This window comes from Crotalus tigris, unplaced genomic scaffold (genome assembly GCF_016545835.1).
Source record: "Crotalus tigris isolate CLP2741 ecotype Arizona unplaced genomic scaffold, ASM1654583v1 scf7180000024373.493273, whole genome shotgun sequence".
Lineage (NCBI taxonomy): Eukaryota > Metazoa > Chordata > Lepidosauria > Squamata > Viperidae > Crotalus > Crotalus tigris.
The window spans coordinates 340510-359031 of record NW_024100543.1 but is presented as its reverse complement, the minus strand read 5'-3'; the positions used below and the strand labels follow the sequence as shown (position 1 = coordinate 359031).

Below are 18522 nucleotides of genomic sequence, written 5' to 3'. Positions count from 1 at the left end.
CAAAATGTTTGTAAATCAAGTCTAAAAAATATGGAATCTTTTTGTTCCAAAAGAACCCCTTTTAGCTTTTACCCAATCTGCAGATTATTAAATTGGTCAGCTATACTATTGGAGAACTACCTATCTGATGAAGATGGAATGGGTTTATTGAACAATATGATATTTGGTGAGGAAAGGGAGTCTCACAGATGTTCTTTATTGATAGGGGAGTATTGGATTGGAAACCTGCCAGGATCTGTTTGAGGAAAGGAAGAAGTAGAAACCCCCAAATCATAATATGTCAGCTGAGAAGGCAGGCTGAGATTGAAACATTTGTGTAGATCAGCTGGTGAATATCACCTAAACAACCTTTAATAAGGTCAGATTATAAACTGAGGTGAATATCAATTTGTCTAAGTTTGTAATTTGCTATTGAGCATGCGACACATATGATGGAGTTATCCTTCATGCTTGACTGAAGCAGATTCTCAATGTTATTGACATGCTCACAGGGGAGCACGCTTGTATTCAAAAGATTTCATTAGGGGAGGGGTAAGCATCTTCTGTGCAGATTTTAGATGAAGCTATTATTTGGGCATCTTCCACTAAATTCCTTATACATATGAGTAAATCATAATTGTCCTTAGTTCTGAAATACCTTACAACAGAGGAGTGGATTGTGAAGAAGGTGGGAATTATGTATTCTTAAAAGAGGAGGAAAGGCAAGAAGGTTGCTTGTAACTACAGTATTGTAAAGAAAACCCAAAGTCATTGGTTGGTGAGCTTTTTTTCTGATGTCTTTAGTTCTTTTCTATCAAGGACATGATTAATATCTATGCTTAAATTCTCTAAAGCAGGAAGAAGCTTTGCTGTCTCTTGAATCAATTTCATTGCTTGTGCAAATCTTCCAGTTTTAGATAGAATCTCTGACTTTTTTTTTTGCCTTTATTGTATAGGCCAAATGGGACAAGCAATGTTTTGTTAATGTTGGTTGAACATTTGATGTACCCTTTGCTGCCAAGGACAGAGTTAAGACAGAAAATGTGTGGCAGCTGTTCAAACTAGGCACAGCATTTTGGGGTGAGCTGATATAATATTTTTTAACAGAGGTCTCACAATTAAGACAATGAACACATAGGGGAAATTCCAAAATATTCCATTGATTGTATTAATTACTTACTAAAAATAACAATCCTTTTTCTCCCACCACATTGGGGAGCTAATTAATATACAAATTAATATGTTGATAACATCAACAGAATAAAGCTGGCAGTGGAGCAATTGGCTTAAAGCAGGGGTCTTCAAACCTGGCCCTTTTGTGACTTGTGGACTTCAACTCCTAGAATTCCTCAGCTCGGGCCAAGTTTGAAGACCCTGGCTTAAAGAAAAACAAATGGAGTCTCTAGTAGCCTATCTTCCTGTGTTAATATTAAAAACAAAACTACAGCTAGTCCTCATTTAGCAATCACAATGGGGATTGGCAATTTGATCATTAAGCAAAGTGGTTGCTAATTTAAATGACAATTGTGCTTATGATCTTATTCAGCCTGTTTTTGTTTTACAGACCTTCAAAGGTTGTAAATGTGAAGATTTTGTTTATTAATCAAATTTAGATGGCCACCCATCTCACAGAAAACGACTCCGGGAAGCAACAATCAATAGGACTGGTTGCAAGTTACTTTTCTGTTAGCACTGTAACTGTGAGCAGTCACTAAATGAGGACTACTTGTAGTTGATTGTATCAATAAGTCAGGGGGAAATGGGCATGCAGCAGCAGCAGCATTGAATTTGTTACTTTCAGACTACCTTCTGGTATGGGAGCTTGCTTAAAGTGTTTTAATCTCTGTTTTTAGTCTCTTGGAAGGGGTCTACATGAACATTAGCCATTTTCTTCAAGATACCAATTTTACCAAAGGCAGGTTGCACTAAGTTTTAACAATCTGAAAAGTTAAGACAATGCAGGTAGTTACTTACAGATAGTGACTTACAACACCAATTAAGCCTACAATTTCCATTGCTAGACTGTTATTTAGTGAGTTTTGCCTCATTTTAAGATTTTTCTTTTCTTTTGTAATATTTTATTGATTTTCTAATTTTACATTTAAGTATTTAAAAAGCAATGTGGTGTCTGGGTTAATCGATAATACAATAACATACAAAAATCTTCAGTACAAATCTCAAGCTACCACATCAAATGTTTCCTCTCTTTTTCCCTTAATATCTATTGTCTCATATTTGAACTAATACAGTTCTTATTATATCAATTAAATAAAAATAGCATTTATCAATAAACATAGATGTGGTAATCTTATTAGGACAGGATACTGGGAATCAAAATACTTTGGTTATCATAAACATACTCATGAGACGCTTTTTAGTAGAAACAATGTACAAGACAGCAAAAGAAATTTGAAATGTGATGCTTGCAAGTGCTGCTGAATAACAGTTATTGTGATGAGTCATCCCCAAAGAAAACTCTCTTGAAAGCACGTACTTCTATACCCATTTTGATATTTATTTTCACAGCTTATGTCAAGTTAGACAGAGATCTCTTATTTTTAAATTATCTTCCTTTAAAAGTAATATCACTCAGAGAACAACATACAGTGTTATGTAACTTAAATTGGGTGCACTTGAGATGCTGAAGTTTAGCCAGAGACCATCAGTGAAGCCATGTTTAAGCTGGGATTCTTAACATTTTTTAAAAAAAATAATATTCAGGCACAAAATCTAATTAATAACACTATTATTAGAGAGCCAGTAAGTGTTTAGACCATGGGTGTCAAACTTGCCACGTCACGTGACGTGTCGCGATGTATCGTGACCCTTTTTGCATTGCCAGCAATGGGGTGGACGCAGCTTCAGTATGATAAAAACTGGCCTGCGGACTGGCAGTTTGACATCCCTGGTCTAGACCTTGGATAGTCAAAAACACTCCATTTTCTTCTATGATGAGCAATATTTTGCCAGCATTGACCAATCTATTTGTTGGATTTATTATCCTTGGCAGATTAAAAAACAAATGCTTTGGGAGACATTTGAACTATACACAAGCACCTTCCAGTAACCTCTTCAAACAATATGTCTTCTCCTAAGATCAAGCTGGATTGCAATCTCCTGGAAAGACATAGTTTGTTTAAGAAGATGTTGACAGGACCTGAACATTTATATCCTACCTTTTATCCAGAAACACAAGGTTGCTTATATCGGGATTTTTCATTTTACAATAAACTTTGGAGCTACTTGGGGCTGAGAGAAATGTGCTGTTTGAAAGTCACCAACAGGTTTCCTTAGCTGAGGATGGACCTGATCCTGGATCTCTTGGCTGTAATCCAATGCCATACCACACTGCCACACACATTAAGTACATATGGAATTTCCTTATTTATAATAAGGAAGCAAACAGGAAAATCATTATGTGAACCCAAGATATTAGAAACTACATGAAGAAAGTGGATGGCCCAGAGTAATTTTTCTTTCTGGAATGGGAAGAACTTTATCCAATACTTTATATCAGAGAAGATGGAGTGAAAATCATATTTTCTGACATGGTAGAAGAATTTCATTGCGACTCAAGTTTAAGAGGATTAAAAGACAATGACACAAGAGTATTCCCTCTTCTTAAGGTGGGCATTAGAAATTTTAAAGAAAACCAAAGTCATATTAAACCTGAAGTCCTAAATAAATTCATAAATAAATTGTAAAAAGATCTATAAATGGTTCTGCACTAGAGTTCATGTTAAAAATGCCAATACAATTTTTAAAATCTTCTGATAAGATTGGGCTCTGTGGGGCAACTAATTTTCAACACACCAGATTTACAGGGGAGCTATATTTATGGTACTACAGTGTTATTTTCACCAGGTCAGGTGCACTGCTTTTTCTGGGTTAAAATTCAAAACAGCAATAATCCATAAATGCCACTTCTACTGCTATTTTGTCAGGCTCATTAAGGTCTTCATTCATTGAAGCTTAAAACATTCCCTGAAATTTTGGGCAGGCACTAGAATTACCTGATAATTACTTACAATCATCAACATTTTATTTGCTAGGACATTAAATCTTGACCTTTAGTTTCACAGCAGTTGTTTGAAACAATTTAGATTGCAGGAAAATAAAACCTTGTGTGAAGTCAAACAGCTGAAATAAATGCCAAACTCATAAAAGACAGCAGTTCTGAGGCTCACATGGGTAACTTCCAGCAGGGGGAGGCTGCATTTCCCTCATCAGCTTTTCATTTCTCCTGGTGCAGCTTTCCCAAAATTGTTTCTCTTCAGCTAGGTGAGGTTTATAATCCTAGAATCCTAATTAGTCCAGCTACAGGGCATGCTGATTGGAAATTCTGTGAGCTGTAATCCAGTGGGAATTAGGTTGGCAAAAGTTGCCTTAAATACGGCCTTGAGTCCATTTACTAATGGACTCATCGCAGTTTTCAAATGGCAAGTGACAGTTTCTGGGACTTAATAGAATTTACTCACCCAGAAAATGGAGCAGTCATGCCAATGTATGCACAGACCTTAGTAGCCAAATAAGAATTTGATGTTTTGAGAACTGTGATGCCACTTAAGTTCTTGTTCCTATGCACTGGATCATTGATACTCTGTGAAACCAGAGCAATTACAGTTTTCACCTGTGCTTATCTAAGAAAAAGTACTAGAACATAATGACTCAAACGTATAGCAGAATATGGGAGAAAGAGAGTAACCTTTTTGGATGTGGAGAAAGTCAAGGAACCATTTGCTATTGGGTGGCATTTGAAAAACACTGGAATTATCATGAGCCGAGGTGGCGCAGCAGTTAGAGTGCAGTACTGCAGGCCACTTTAGCTGACTGTGTTCAGCAGGTCAGCGGTTCAAATCTCACCGGCTCAAGGTTGACTCAGCCTTCCATCCTTCCGGGGTAGGTAAAATGAGGACCCAGATTGTTGGGGGCAATGTAAATATATATATATACATTGCTTACTGGTGTACACCGCTTAGAGAGTGCTTGCACTTAAAGCGGTATATAAGTCTCATAAATAAATAAAATAAATAAATAAACACAGATTCCTTCTTGAGTATAGAACTGAGGAATAGGCAAGATTTTTATATGCCGCAGTTTCTTGGCTTTAGTAGTTTGTAGATGTGTGGACTTCAACTGTCAAAAATTCTCCAGCAAGCATGGGAATTCTGGAAGTTGAGGTCCAAACTACCAAGGTGTCATTTCCAAAATTGATGAAGTGTTTTCAAACCAGAACTCCTGCAATAATACTTCCAGATCCCACATAGAATAGAGCACTGCAATTTCTCCTTGGCAAACTGTACTTGCAAATTTTTTGCAATTACTTGGAGCACTCTACTCTGGTCCATTCACTAAAAAGGCATTGAGCTCCTGGAGACATCAATGTGTTCAATGCTGATGCACACAGAGAGGAAACCTGTCTTGAATCAATGTATGTACAGCTACATGAATGTTTCCTTTCTGCAGATGCCTGCAAGGTGCATGGATTTTTGCAGATATTGATATTACAGATATTGTTGTCAGTGTACACACAAATATATGCCTAAATTTAGGTTACAATCAAGCCAGGAATTTTGGTCACGAGTTAAACTGAGTTACTACATGACTGGATTTTAAAACTTTTTTTACAAGAATTTTTTACATGGTTATAAGTCAGAATCTGATGGGTGTTTTTTTTTTTTTGCCAGAAAAAGGCAAAAAACATTGCAAAACATGATTATGTGATTGTGAGCACTGCAACTGAGCATAAATGCAAGTCAGTCGCCAAGTGTCTGAAATACAATCACATGACCACAGAGACAGTGCAGCTGTCATAACTTTGAGAATAAGTCATAGGTAAGTTTTTGGGAGTGCTCTGTAACTTTGACAAGTGAGACTACCTGTTCATCATCATAATGTGATTACAAGAAGTCCTCAACTTATGACTATGACTGAACCCAAAAATTCTGTTGCTAAGCAAGACAGTTATTAAGTGAGTCTTGCCCCATTTTACAATATTTTTTGGCCACTGCAGTTGTTAACTGTTTAAGTGAATCATGCAGTTGTTAAGAGAATTTGGCTTTCCTAATTGATTTCACTTTTCAGAAGTTGGGAAGTTTACAAATGATCATCACATGACCCTGGGAGAGTGCAACTGTCATAAGTACATGCCAGTTGCCAAGCATTCAAATTTTGATCACATGTCCATAGGGATACCACAACAGTAATAAATGTGAAAAACAGTCATGTCACTTTTTTCAATACTGTTTTAACTTCAGACTATCACTAAATGAACAGTTATAAATTGAGAACTACCTCTACAGAAACTCAGTTTACCATACAATCTTTTTTTGATCCATTTTTTTTAAAAAATGTTAACTGTGCAGTTGAGATACCCATCAGGAGATTATTACTCATTACATACTATAAGACTCATAAATAAATAAATAAATACTGATTAAACTGACAAAAAATGAATTCAAATTTTGAGAGAAATTACTGCAGCTGTGACACAGAAGAAAGAACAAGTATCAGAGTAAGAATTCTGTATCTGATTACAATTACAGCAATAAAAAGTACAGTTGGCTAACAGATTGGCAGTAATATAAGGTAATAATAAGGAAAATAAAGAGATTTATCTTTGCTTCATTTTGCAAGCACTGGTAATAAAACAAATATTTTACCAAGAGTTTCTTTACAATTTTCATGGGTATCACAAATCACTGAAATAAAATTACCTGAATTATGTACAGATACTGAATCTCAGCTCCGTTTATACATATCAATGCATGAAGCCCCAGCCTTATATTATGGCAGAAAGAGCACACACAGACTAGAATTTCCATTTGCTGGCCCCATTTACTTTGAAGACAGAAATATTGCAAAAACTGTTCAGAAAGAGCCTATAGACATGTATAGCCAATAGGAGTAATGCTGACCTTGTGTTTCCACAATTATTCTATCAACATTTTCACCTTGCTAGGTAACATTCCCTATCTCAGTTACTAACATGCTAAATACAAAATGCAAGAAGAAAATGGATTAATATATAGTTTATAATGATTACTAGATCCAAAACTAAGCTGAAGAAACAATATCATTGATTCTGGATTTAAAAAAGGAATTAAATCCTATAGTAAATAATCAAAAGGCTTTCTGAAATATCTGACATTCAGCCTGTTCAGTAAAGATCTACTCAACTTGTGAAACAGATAGCCTGAGTGCATAACAAAAGCTCTGGATTTATCAAGCCACAGTCTCAACTTTGTTTATATGATTATGGACTAACCGGCTGTGAAGATAAGAGAGATAGTTAAGGAAGAATAGAAATTCATTTTTCATTCTATTTTCTTTGTGGTTTGCTGGTGGGATTGCAAAAATACCTGCAACTTCTTTGGCAATTATGATTTATATGACAGTAATCAAAACTGATATGCCTTTCGTAGTATAGCTGTGATTTTTTAAATGGAGCTTTTTGAACCTGAAATTGGTACAGTATTGCCCAATAATGCAGATAAAAGAATAAAGTTTGTGGTAAGAAAGCTGTTGACAAATGTCTGAAATAAGTACTTTAAATAATCTTACAAGGAGTACTAGGGCGGAAAATAATTTACTAGCTCAGAAACTACATTTCTTAGATGTATTAAGTGTTATCCTAAACATATAAAAAAAATGCTTGTATGTGATAGAAGAAGGATAGGAGGTTGGTAAATAGGAGAAAGGAATTGTAAATTGTAAACTGATGAGCCAATTTAATATGGGATAACAACATTTTTGTCATAAGCATGTTCACCAAATGTGTTAATTAGTTCTCCAAATTAAGGTTTATTTGAATCTGCTCAGATAGCTTAGCAATTTTTAAAATGATCATTGTGCAGATTACTTGTTCATTCAGGTCTTCATTTTTTGTTTCTAACCAAGAGAAAATTGCTCCACTCTTGCTCCCTGACAGCCTTAAAGTCAGCCTCCCAACCTTCTGGAGGGTTACAGAAGGCAAGGAGTGCAATATTATTACTTCAATAGAAAGAGTAGATTCACTAATATTTACAAGGGATGAGGAGGTGGTAGCAAAGTGACTGTGGTATCCCAATAGAAAATAACTGCGTTGGCACATGTTTCTGTGTCACACATGGGTACAAAGAGGCAGAGCCTCAATCATGCTTCCACCATCAACTTGCCTGTTTTGATTCTCCCCTGTAGACACTTTTGGGTGAATTAGTTTTTAGGGGGCATGTATTAGATCAGTGGTTCTCAGCCTATGGGTCAGGACCCCATTTGGGGTCGAATGACCATTTCATGGGGGTCGCCAAACCATGCTGTCCGCCATTTTTTCCCTTCTCCCTAGCTGTCCTACTCCCTCTTATTGGTGGCCACACCCACTTGGGGGTCACCACAACATGGGGAACTGTATTATGGGGTCATGGCATTAGAAAGGTTGAGAACCACTGTATTAGATGGTTTCAGAGTGGGAGTAAAAACAGTAGGGAATTAAACTTTTACTTGCCAAACAAAAAGTTTTACCTCTTAGGTATGGCTCATTTCCCAAACCGGAGTTCACACAGAGACTTACAATGTGATATATGTTCTGGAATTAATCTTTTAGACAACCGCTGACACTCAAAGATAGGGAGAAAGTAGTTTATGGAGGCATTCTGTGTTGCTTTAGCTTACACATTTTACTTTTAAGTATGTATTTTTATGGAGTCCAAATTATTATTGTAAGGAATTGTGTACAATAAAAAGCTTTGTAAACAGGATGATCATACATATTACTTATTGAATAATTAATCCAACGATTATACAGGAGATAATCCAAAATTCCACTTGTAAAGTAACATACCAGTGCATGAATTACATTTTACTAAGGAAGTGATTTTCTTTTGCTCAATCAATATCTAAGTCATGAATAATTTTGTTGTTTTTAAATAATCTACTGGGCAATCTTGAGATAGGAAATTCCTTAGTTGTTTAGCTATTTGCTGTATGCCTAACTACAACCCTAATATAACTCAAAACAGATACACAGTGTACATTAGTATTGAATTTTATATTCACTATAAAATTCCATACATTTTATTTATGTATCATATTTGTAAAGCTGCTCAAGTCCACAACAACTCTGGCTGGTGTCCAATATTAAAAACAAATTTAAAACCATAATGAAAAAATAATGTAGACCATGTAGATATTAAACAGGAAAAGGGAGCCCTGTATTGCATCACCCATTAAGGGGCCTCAGGTCAATCTGTTTCCTGCTTCCACGGTTGATAGTATCAAAATCCACTGAAAGGACAGGGATTATCAGGACAGTAACACTCATTCCATTCTGGCTTTGCAAGAGGTCATCCATAAACTATCAACCACAATGCTATCTCTGTACTATATTGTAACCTAAAATGAGACTGAAACAGGCCTGAATAATCTGTTTCCTTCAGAAGCTATAGTCAGCTGTCTTCTTAACAACCCTCCCAAGAAAAGGAAGGTTAGAGTTGTCCAGAACTAACGGATCCAGGAATAAGGAAGAGGTGTACCAGGAATGAACCAGGCCATCGTCCTGAAAAACTGATATTACTGCATGGAACCTGAAGGCAAGACAAGAAGCAATAAATGGAAACTAATCAAGGAGAGAACCTAGAACTAAGTAGAAATTTCCTGACAGAACAATTAATCAGTGGAACCACTTGCCTCCAGAAGTTGGGGGTGCTCCAATACTGGGGATTTTAAAAGAAGAGACTGGACAACCATTTGTCTGAAATGGTATACGTTTTCCTACTTGAGTAGGGGGTTGGACTAGAAGACCTCTAAGGTCCCTTCCAACTCTGTTATTTTGTTATTCTGAACCAATTACATACCACCTGAAAGAACTTCACAAACCAAGAGGGCAACGATCAAACAAACAAGCAGTCAGGTTAACGATCTTGAGGATCATGTCCACTTCCAAGGAGTTTCACATTCAAAACACATCCCAGGTAACCACATAAGATTTCCATCACCTGAAATCTATTTGCTTAATCACAGTCCAATTCTAAGAGAATCTGAATTATTTTATCTACCAGATGCCTAGAATATTCAAGCCAAGGGCTTTGCCACAAACCCAATCCAAGATCTCTCTTGATCTACCTACCAGATCCATAAGAAATCTCAATTTTCTTATGGAACCCATTATGGTTCATTTGTTGCTTGGGGCCTAATAGGTCCTATCCCCCTGAATGGACAGGGGGAATGCTGGTAAAGCAGTACACTTATCCGAGAGTGATTGGACAATGGCAAATGACTGTTGGCTATGTTCTCCACTGCCAGATTATATTTATATTTCCAAGATTTTTAATCTCCAACAGCAACGCATATGGTCAATATGAATACTGTACAGTATCGTACCTATAAATCAGAAAGAAAATGAAATGTAGCACAAGACCAAGTTAAAGATTCATATAACTTGGACATTCAGCCAACTCTTCTTTCTTTTTATCCTTATTATTCTTGTGGCATCAAACCGGTAGCTTTGCAAACCCTAAAAAAGAAAACCTTCCAATTTAATGTTTTCACTAGAAACATTAAAAACAGTGTGAAACACTGACTTCACTCAGTGATCTGGTATTCAAGTAGTTCAAGACAAAAAGCTACAGACATATACTTCAAGTTTAAATTTCTCATGGCACTTTCATGGATGAACCATCATGCACATTTTCAATATTATATGATGTTACCTTAGTGGTGTAAGTGTGTCCATCAGAACCACAAACAGAGCTGGCATGCGTCAGGGGGCACGGCTTGCATTTTACTAAATTAGATGATCCAGCCCAATGCCTCTGGGGCAGATTTCCTTTCTTTTGCCGAAGGCTGCGAAAGATATGCAGAAGAGAAATTAGAGATTGAAAATGACTCTTTGACGTATCAGGCTCTATATAATTGAAAACAATCTACCTTTTATGTAGGATAATATCCATTTCAAATCGTGACTTCTCCAAGTACATTTGAAAAAGAATTAAAGAGTAACCAGGTAGTTATTGTTAATGAAGCCACCTCCATGTTATTAATGATGTGCCTGAATGTGACAAGATGACCTATCCAGACAGATCGCACTATATTCTGTTTAGTATTATTGGGCTGACCTTTTGATACATGGAGCAAAGTTAGGGATTTAATTGGTTGAATATGTCAAAATCTGGATCAAAGTCAATTTGATTTTTAACTTTGCTTATTACCATTTCAACAAAAGAGGGAATTAGAAAATATTGGTGGTTTAAAAAGAAGAGATTGAGTTATAAATAAGTTTTTATATCCTGATAAAATGAAAGGAGACATAAAGACATAATTTGTCTTTATCTGTTATTTACTTATTTGATTTTGATGGTTGTCCATTCACCAAGCAACTTTGAGTTAAAGATTTAAAAGCAGGTATCATTATAAAAAAGAAAATTAAAAACAATATTTCATATAAATAAAAAATATTATGATGGGGACAAATATATTGCAAATATACATTATCAGAGGTTTACACAGCACACTGTCCATACATAAGAAAGACCAGGTCTTCAAGTCTCCCAAAGGTTGGCATGCTTTGAGCTACCTGGTTCTTTGCTCCAAACAGAACAGAAGATTAATTGTCTAGCTTATTTATTTACTCCTTGTTCAGTAGAGATGCATAGAACATTTCATTCCTACTCCAGATTATCCCATGATGTGATCAGGAAGGCAGTAGATAAACATATTCTAAACAGGACACTGTTTGAGGTGTTCCTAGGACCTGCTTGGACTTGGAATGGCATGTTTGAGATTTATCAGCAATTTACTTTCAGAAACTTCCCAATGAAACTCACAATGTCCACAGAGAGTGGAGAAGGTTCATCCTGGCAGAGAGCAGAAATGGAACATTCTAGACTTTTCTAGAATGTTCTGTTTTTATTCTTAAGGTTTCATAAATATAAAAGAACTGTGTGCATAAGGAATTCCTTTAAACTTTTTTTTATCAATAACTTATAGTAGCCAGCATAGGTTTGTTAAAAACAGATCATGCCAAACCAATCTTATTTCATTTTTTGATAAAGTGACTAAACTAGTAGAGCAGTGAAATGCTATGGACGTGGTATACTCAGATTTCAGTAAGGCATTTGATAAAGTATACCACAACCTACTCCTTGGTAAGCTAGAAAAAGGTGGAACAGACAACTTTATCATCAGATGGGTCTGTAACTAGCTGGCAAACCATACTCAATGAGTAGTCCTCAATGGCAGTACATCCACATGGAGAAAAATAAGCAGTGGGGTACCACAAGGTTCCGTCTTAGGCCCAGTACTCTTCAATATCTTCATCAATGATTTAGATGAGGGAATTGAAGGGGAACTCATAAAATTTGCAGATGACACCAAACTGGCAGGAGTAGCCAATATCCCAAAAGACAAACTCAGGATCCAAAAAGGTCTTGATAAACTTGAACAATGGGCCCTATCCAACAAAATGAGTTTCAATGTGGAGAAAAGCAAAGTTTTACATTTAGGCAGGAAAACTCAAAGGTATAAGTACAGACTGGGTGAGACCTGACTTAAAAACAGTATCTGTAAGTAGGACCTTGGAATCCTAGTGGACGATCACTTGACTATGAGCCAACAGTATGCAGCAGCCACCAGAAAAGCTAATACAATCCTGGGTTGTATAAACAGAGGCATAGAATCAAAAACACACAAAGTATTAGTACTGCTTTATAAAACTCTAATAAGACCACACCTGGAATATTGCAGCCAGTTTTGGTCTACATATCACAAAAAAGATGTTGAGAGTTTGGAAAAAATTCAGAGGAGAGCAACTAAGATAATTAAAGGCCTGGAGACTAAAACATACAAAGAACAGCTGCAGGACTTGGGTTTGGCTAGTCTAAAGAAAAGAAGAAATAGGGGAGACAGGATAGCAGTATTCCAGTATTTGAGGGGCTGCCACCAAGAAGAGGAGGTCACATTATTCACCAAAGCACCAGAGGGCAGGACAAGAAACAATGGTTGGAAACTGATCAAAGAGAGAAGCAACCTGGAATTAAGGAGAAACTTCCTGACAGTGAGGAGGAGATTTTTAAGAATAGGCTAGAACAGTGGTTCTCAACCTTTCTAATGCCGCAACCCCATAATAGAGTTCCCCATGTTGTGGTGACCCCCAACCACTTATACATCACCGGGTGCCAGGGGCGTGGCCAAAGAAAAGGGGGAAAAATGGGGACAGCCTTGTTTGGCAACCCCCGTGAAATGGTCGTTCGACCCCAAATGGGGTCCCGACCCACAGGTTGAGAACCACTGGGCTAGACAGTCACTTGTCTGAAATAGTATACAGTAGGTCCTCCTGCTTGAGCAGGGGGCTGGACTAGAAGACCTCCAAGGTCCCTTCCAGCTCTATTCTATGCTATGTTATGCTATGCTATGCTATGCTATTCTAATACATATAATTTGCACAGATCTGTATCATGGATTATGTATTAAATGTATTAAATTCCATTGTGAAACTCAAAAGCATTTTCTCCTTTTTCCAGATCTTGAAAAGAAAGATTCCTTCAGTTGATTTTAATTCCTTAAGCCAAGTAGTTTTCTGGGCAGCCATTAGAAGTATTTGGTCACTGTCTCCTCCTGGAATATCCTTTTATCTTTTCCAGTCATACTTAAAAGTTTAGGGCTCCAGATAGCTCTCAATCCAGGTACTAAAAAAACCCTTGTGATGACATGAATGATGAAATGATTGTTAAACCTTAAATGGCAGTTAATCAATAGTTACATTAAAATGAAGTTACTGGTTCAATTTCAAATTCAATCAATCAATTAATCAGACAGTCTAATAAACCATTATTTTATAATGAAAAATCAATCTTTATAAAAGTATTTAAATAAAAAATAATGGGTTAATAATGATTGCTTTCTTCATATGGTAGCCTGGAAAGAAAAAGACTTATAGGTAGATCTTTGATAAACTAGTTGTACTGTATGTGTGCATGTTTAAATGTTGGTAAGAATATGACCACATGTAGAGAAAGTATCTGTTTCCAAACATAATTTAAAACTAGGGAAAAAAATACAATAGGTAGTCCCATATTAAAGACATTAAAATTGAGTGCTTCTATCCCCTGAAATCCAGCTGTGAAGGAATCTGGTCCTCTACCTATATTGTCAACGTGAGGATTGATTGACTCTTACTATGCACCATCCATCTCTTTCCCAACATCACAATGGTTGTCATTACTTATATTGTCTGCTACTCATTCTCCACTCTTTCCTTTAATCCATCATTTTTTATGTTAATGTGACTCTCTGAACGCACAAGAATAATCCAAGATGGATATTGTCATAGCATATCCTAGCTGAACCCGTAAGGAAATGCAGACAAGTTGCAGTCTAGCTGCAGGAAAAGGGAAAACAGGATGAGTGGCATCCTGCTGGAGGATAATTTGCATAGCAGATGCTAATTATACTGTGTATGCTTGACTAGATAATCAAAAAATATGTTTTATTAAAAACATTTTTTAAAAAAATAATTGAAGTAAATCAAATGTTCTAGCATCATGGACTACATTCCCTATACTGTAGGTTTTTTAATCCAAAAAGACCTCAAATGCAGAAATATAGCAAAAAACCAGCTAGAATTGCCGTACTAGCATGTCCCCTGAGTCTCTTCACCAGAAATGTTTCATAGCCTTTTAGTAGAAATCATCTAATCTGAAATTAAATATTTAGATTAAGCATTTTTATGTTTCAACGCAACCAACCCTGCAGTGCTTGTGGCAGAAGATCAGCTCTTGACTCCCAAGAAGCTTCAGGCTTAAAATAATAACCCATAAAGCATTGACTCAGTTTAAACTTTTCACAGAGCTTTTTTCAATGTATTGTACTTTTTCCAGCTGTTAAACATTTTCCTGAGAAGCCATCTCAGTTCATTAATGAGAGACTTTTATCAAGGAAAAATATTGCAAATCTTTTAATTAAAAATGGCATTAATACCCTTTTCAACAAAACTTTCAGAAATGTAACAGCTGCTCGTATTATAAATGTTTTGTCTTTTCAGCCTGACAAAAATGTGTGCTCATTTTGCCTTTATCTTTCGGGCTTGCTCAGTTATAGTAATGTAAGTGCTTTGAGTCAAAGTATGACCTGTCAAAATCTGAAACCCAGGGAGAGAAAATATATTTTTATTCCTATTATCTTACTTTTGCCTGTCTCTGAATTTTATCACCTTTGCAGCATTCACCTTATTTTTCTGGTTTAAATTTTAGACTACATTGTTAGATGCCCAATGTAGGTTCCTACTGCATGTTTTAACAAAAAGTCAGCATTCAACTTATAGTTGCTCTTGAAAGTAAATGGGAGCATTATTAGGAACACAGTGCCTTGAAATGTCCAAATCTCTAATACTGTAGCTCCAAGAAAGTAGAGAATGCACTGAGATATGCTATACAAGAATTATCCAATTACAAAATGGAACTTGTTCTTATATCTTCAGTTCCTTAATGAATCCAGAAATTCTGCAGTGGTCTTCTCCAACCATTTTTTCATTGTCCTACTATTTGCCACTATGAGTACAGTCATTCTAATTATATTAAACTAAATGGGTGGTGGTGGTGGATATGGCTCAAGTATATAACTAACAAGAGCAACAACATTAAGAAGCAAAAGAAGCTCTAATTGCTGAACATCAAATAAGAAGCCCTGTTCTAAACTTAAAACATTTCAAATAGATCAGAATAACTTGTTTCAAATTCTGAAAAACTGTTTCATATTAATAATGTTTCACATACTTCTACTGAAAATTTGAGGTCTGTAACAGACCTAATAAAAAGATTATATAAATTTGCAGTCAATCTAAGGTTATCAAAGTTACCCAAATCAAACCTGGATACTTATCTCTGAAGGGGTGTTTTATGAAGAATTATGAGAGATAACAATGTTTTCTCATTTTTAGGAAATTTTGAATTTGAACAAGCAATGAGACTTCCACTTTAAATCATGATATATTCCTTATTTAGAACTATGTTGACTTTTGACATTCTTCTCAAGTATCTCTAACATTAAATTGATGCTTACTAATAATTATTATAGCACCAGTAAAAAGTACTGCTCCAAGTTCTTCTAACTTCCAAATCTCTTTTCCTGATGACTCACTAGCTTACTTTTCATACATGACTTATATGTTTGCCTGAGACTGTTGTCTTTATACTCTGCATAGATACTTTCACTTGGTTTCCTTTTATTTATATTCCAACTAATTTGTTCTGTTATGGAGCTACGCTATAATACGTTTTTGATTAGGCTTAGTACATTGAGTGAACCCAGACAGTGTGGTTTATATATTATTGTTTATATATGAATCCAAGCAAGAGTAGCATCTGATACAACAGATCATGGTTAACAGAGGTTTAGAGTGATGTATGAATTCAGTTTCAATCTATGTAATTTACTGTACATAGCTTCAACGGTCTGTTACATTTTATAAAAGTCTTATAAAAAGACTTTTAACAAATGAGCAAAACACTATTTGAACCTAGCTGAAATGATTTTGATTATTTCTACTGGTGATTTAATTAATCCTACACAGCCTCCCCATATGGTCTAATTTATAATTTATGCTCCATCCTGATTATAGTTCAGCAATTACTGTTAATAGACGAACTTTAATCTAATAACATTTTCTCTCCCATGGCTTTCTTGTCATTTTGAAATACAGTTGTAGGAGTCATCTGGAACCATTTGGACCATTTGGACAGTTCACTAAATTTGAAGATCTTTCTCAAGAAGTAAGAGTGAATAAATAAAAAAGGGTGGAGGCTGAACTGCCTTTCTAACGCTGTTAGAAAGAAGACTTAAGAATGTAGAAGCACCGATGTTAACAACAGAATAACCCAGGATCTTGTAGTTTGGGTTAGGTAATATAATTTTTATTAAAGAGGATTCGCAGGGACTCCCTAACAGGAGCTAAGAATCTTGCTCTGAATTGCAAGGAAATGTCCCAAGGAAGAGGCTGCCATAAGAAAGAGATAGAAAGTCGTGTAAGTTCTTAAGGAAGAGCATTTGGAACAAGTCAATATTTTGCTGGGCATATTGTATACAGTTGATTTAGTCTTATCACTACCTCCATAGCCTAAAGAGATCAGATTTATTCTTCTCTTATAAAGGGACTTGAGGTATATTGTCTCAAAATGCAGCAGAAGTGAAAACAAAACTGCCACAGAGCTATTTAAGCACTTATTTGACCAGAAATAGTCCAAAAGACATTGTTTTGGTAGAAAAACCTAAATTCATTTCTTTTTCTGCTTTATTTTCTGCTTGAACTCCTGACTTATAAAGCTGTTTTGCTTCCAGATTTTGCTGAATTTCAGAATTTCCTCAGTTCAGTTTAGAACTGTCCATGGTCCTACTTTTCTTTGAATTGTTCGTGTTTACATGGATAAATGAGACTTTTTGTTGCTATTTTCCCAAAGCCCATTAGGAAATATGATACCAGGAAGGTGGTTCCTAAAACTGCTGCATCATCCAGATCATGAGTGCAAATGGCAATCATGTTATGTGTTTGCCTTATAAAGTGAGCTGGATTTCAGTATCATGCCACACATTTTTCCATGTTTTTATTAGTCATAAATAAATATATTTAGCTTCATGTGGTTTAGTACACCTAAATTTGGAAGGATCCATAATTTTCAAATACTATATAGATTGCTTTAAGTTTGGCCAATACATGGCAATTTACAAAGATAGCTGTACTTTCAAATATTAACAATCATTTTTAAAGGAAATATATATTTAATTTGCTTTTCAGTTAATGAAAGTTCTTATGTTATTTATTATCACATAAACAATGCAAAATCACAGATTCCAGTTCTTTAGCTGCTGTTGGTCTTCATATGGATTGAATTTTTCCCAGGGACCTAAGATGTTATAATTTATTGGCATAGCATACTGTATGTGTGGATCCAAGTAATTAAAATTTTGTAATTAAAAAAATTGACATTTTGTCAGTGCATAGCTTTTTTAAGTGCTGTCCAAGGTTTTTTGATATAGCATCCAATGTGCAGATAACCAGAGGCCATCATGGCCAATATATGCCATAATCTTTCAGATCTTGATTCTTTGTAGTCTTCTCATTTATATAATTATTTACAATTTATGTATTTATAGTTTATGGTTATTCTTTCATGTAGAAATTCTGAGTGGTTCACAACAGATAAATAAAATAGTTCTGAGACAATGTCCTAGAGAACAATAAAAAAAAGCTTCTCAAAAGTATAATGGCAGTTGATTTAGAAAAGGTCCATTTTAACAGAAATAAACAATACTGGCCAGATGTTCTGATCATGTCTATATAAGTAATCTGCACACAGCGTTAAACAATTATTTCCCATAGCACATCATTTAAGCCATCTTCATTTTAAGACAGAATACGTAAGTGCATGAAGAAGAGGAACATGTTAAATTTCCTGCTATTTTTCTGTGGTGAATATGTATGCATGAGAAAGAAAGATACAGAGACAAGAAGATCTGTTTACAACATATAAATTAATTCTATTTATCTTGAAGGTTGCCTACTGACTTTAATACAAGGGT

The 18522-nt window shown here is 35.5% G+C and overlaps 1 protein-coding gene across 6 annotated transcripts in view; it reads right to left on the bottom strand.

The window, feature by feature from the left end:
- Nucleotides 1-18522, bottom strand: part of LOC120301243 (testican-1-like) — a 400730-nt gene that overhangs the window by 101622 nt on the left and 280586 nt on the right. For all 6 annotated transcript variants that reach the window (XM_039328200.1, XM_039328197.1, XM_039328201.1 and 3 more), the window contains one exon: nt 10665-10797. In XM_039328200.1, the coding sequence (XP_039184134.1) occupies nt 10665-10797 (133 nt within the window). The remainder of the gene's footprint in view (nt 1-10664; nt 10798-18522) is intronic.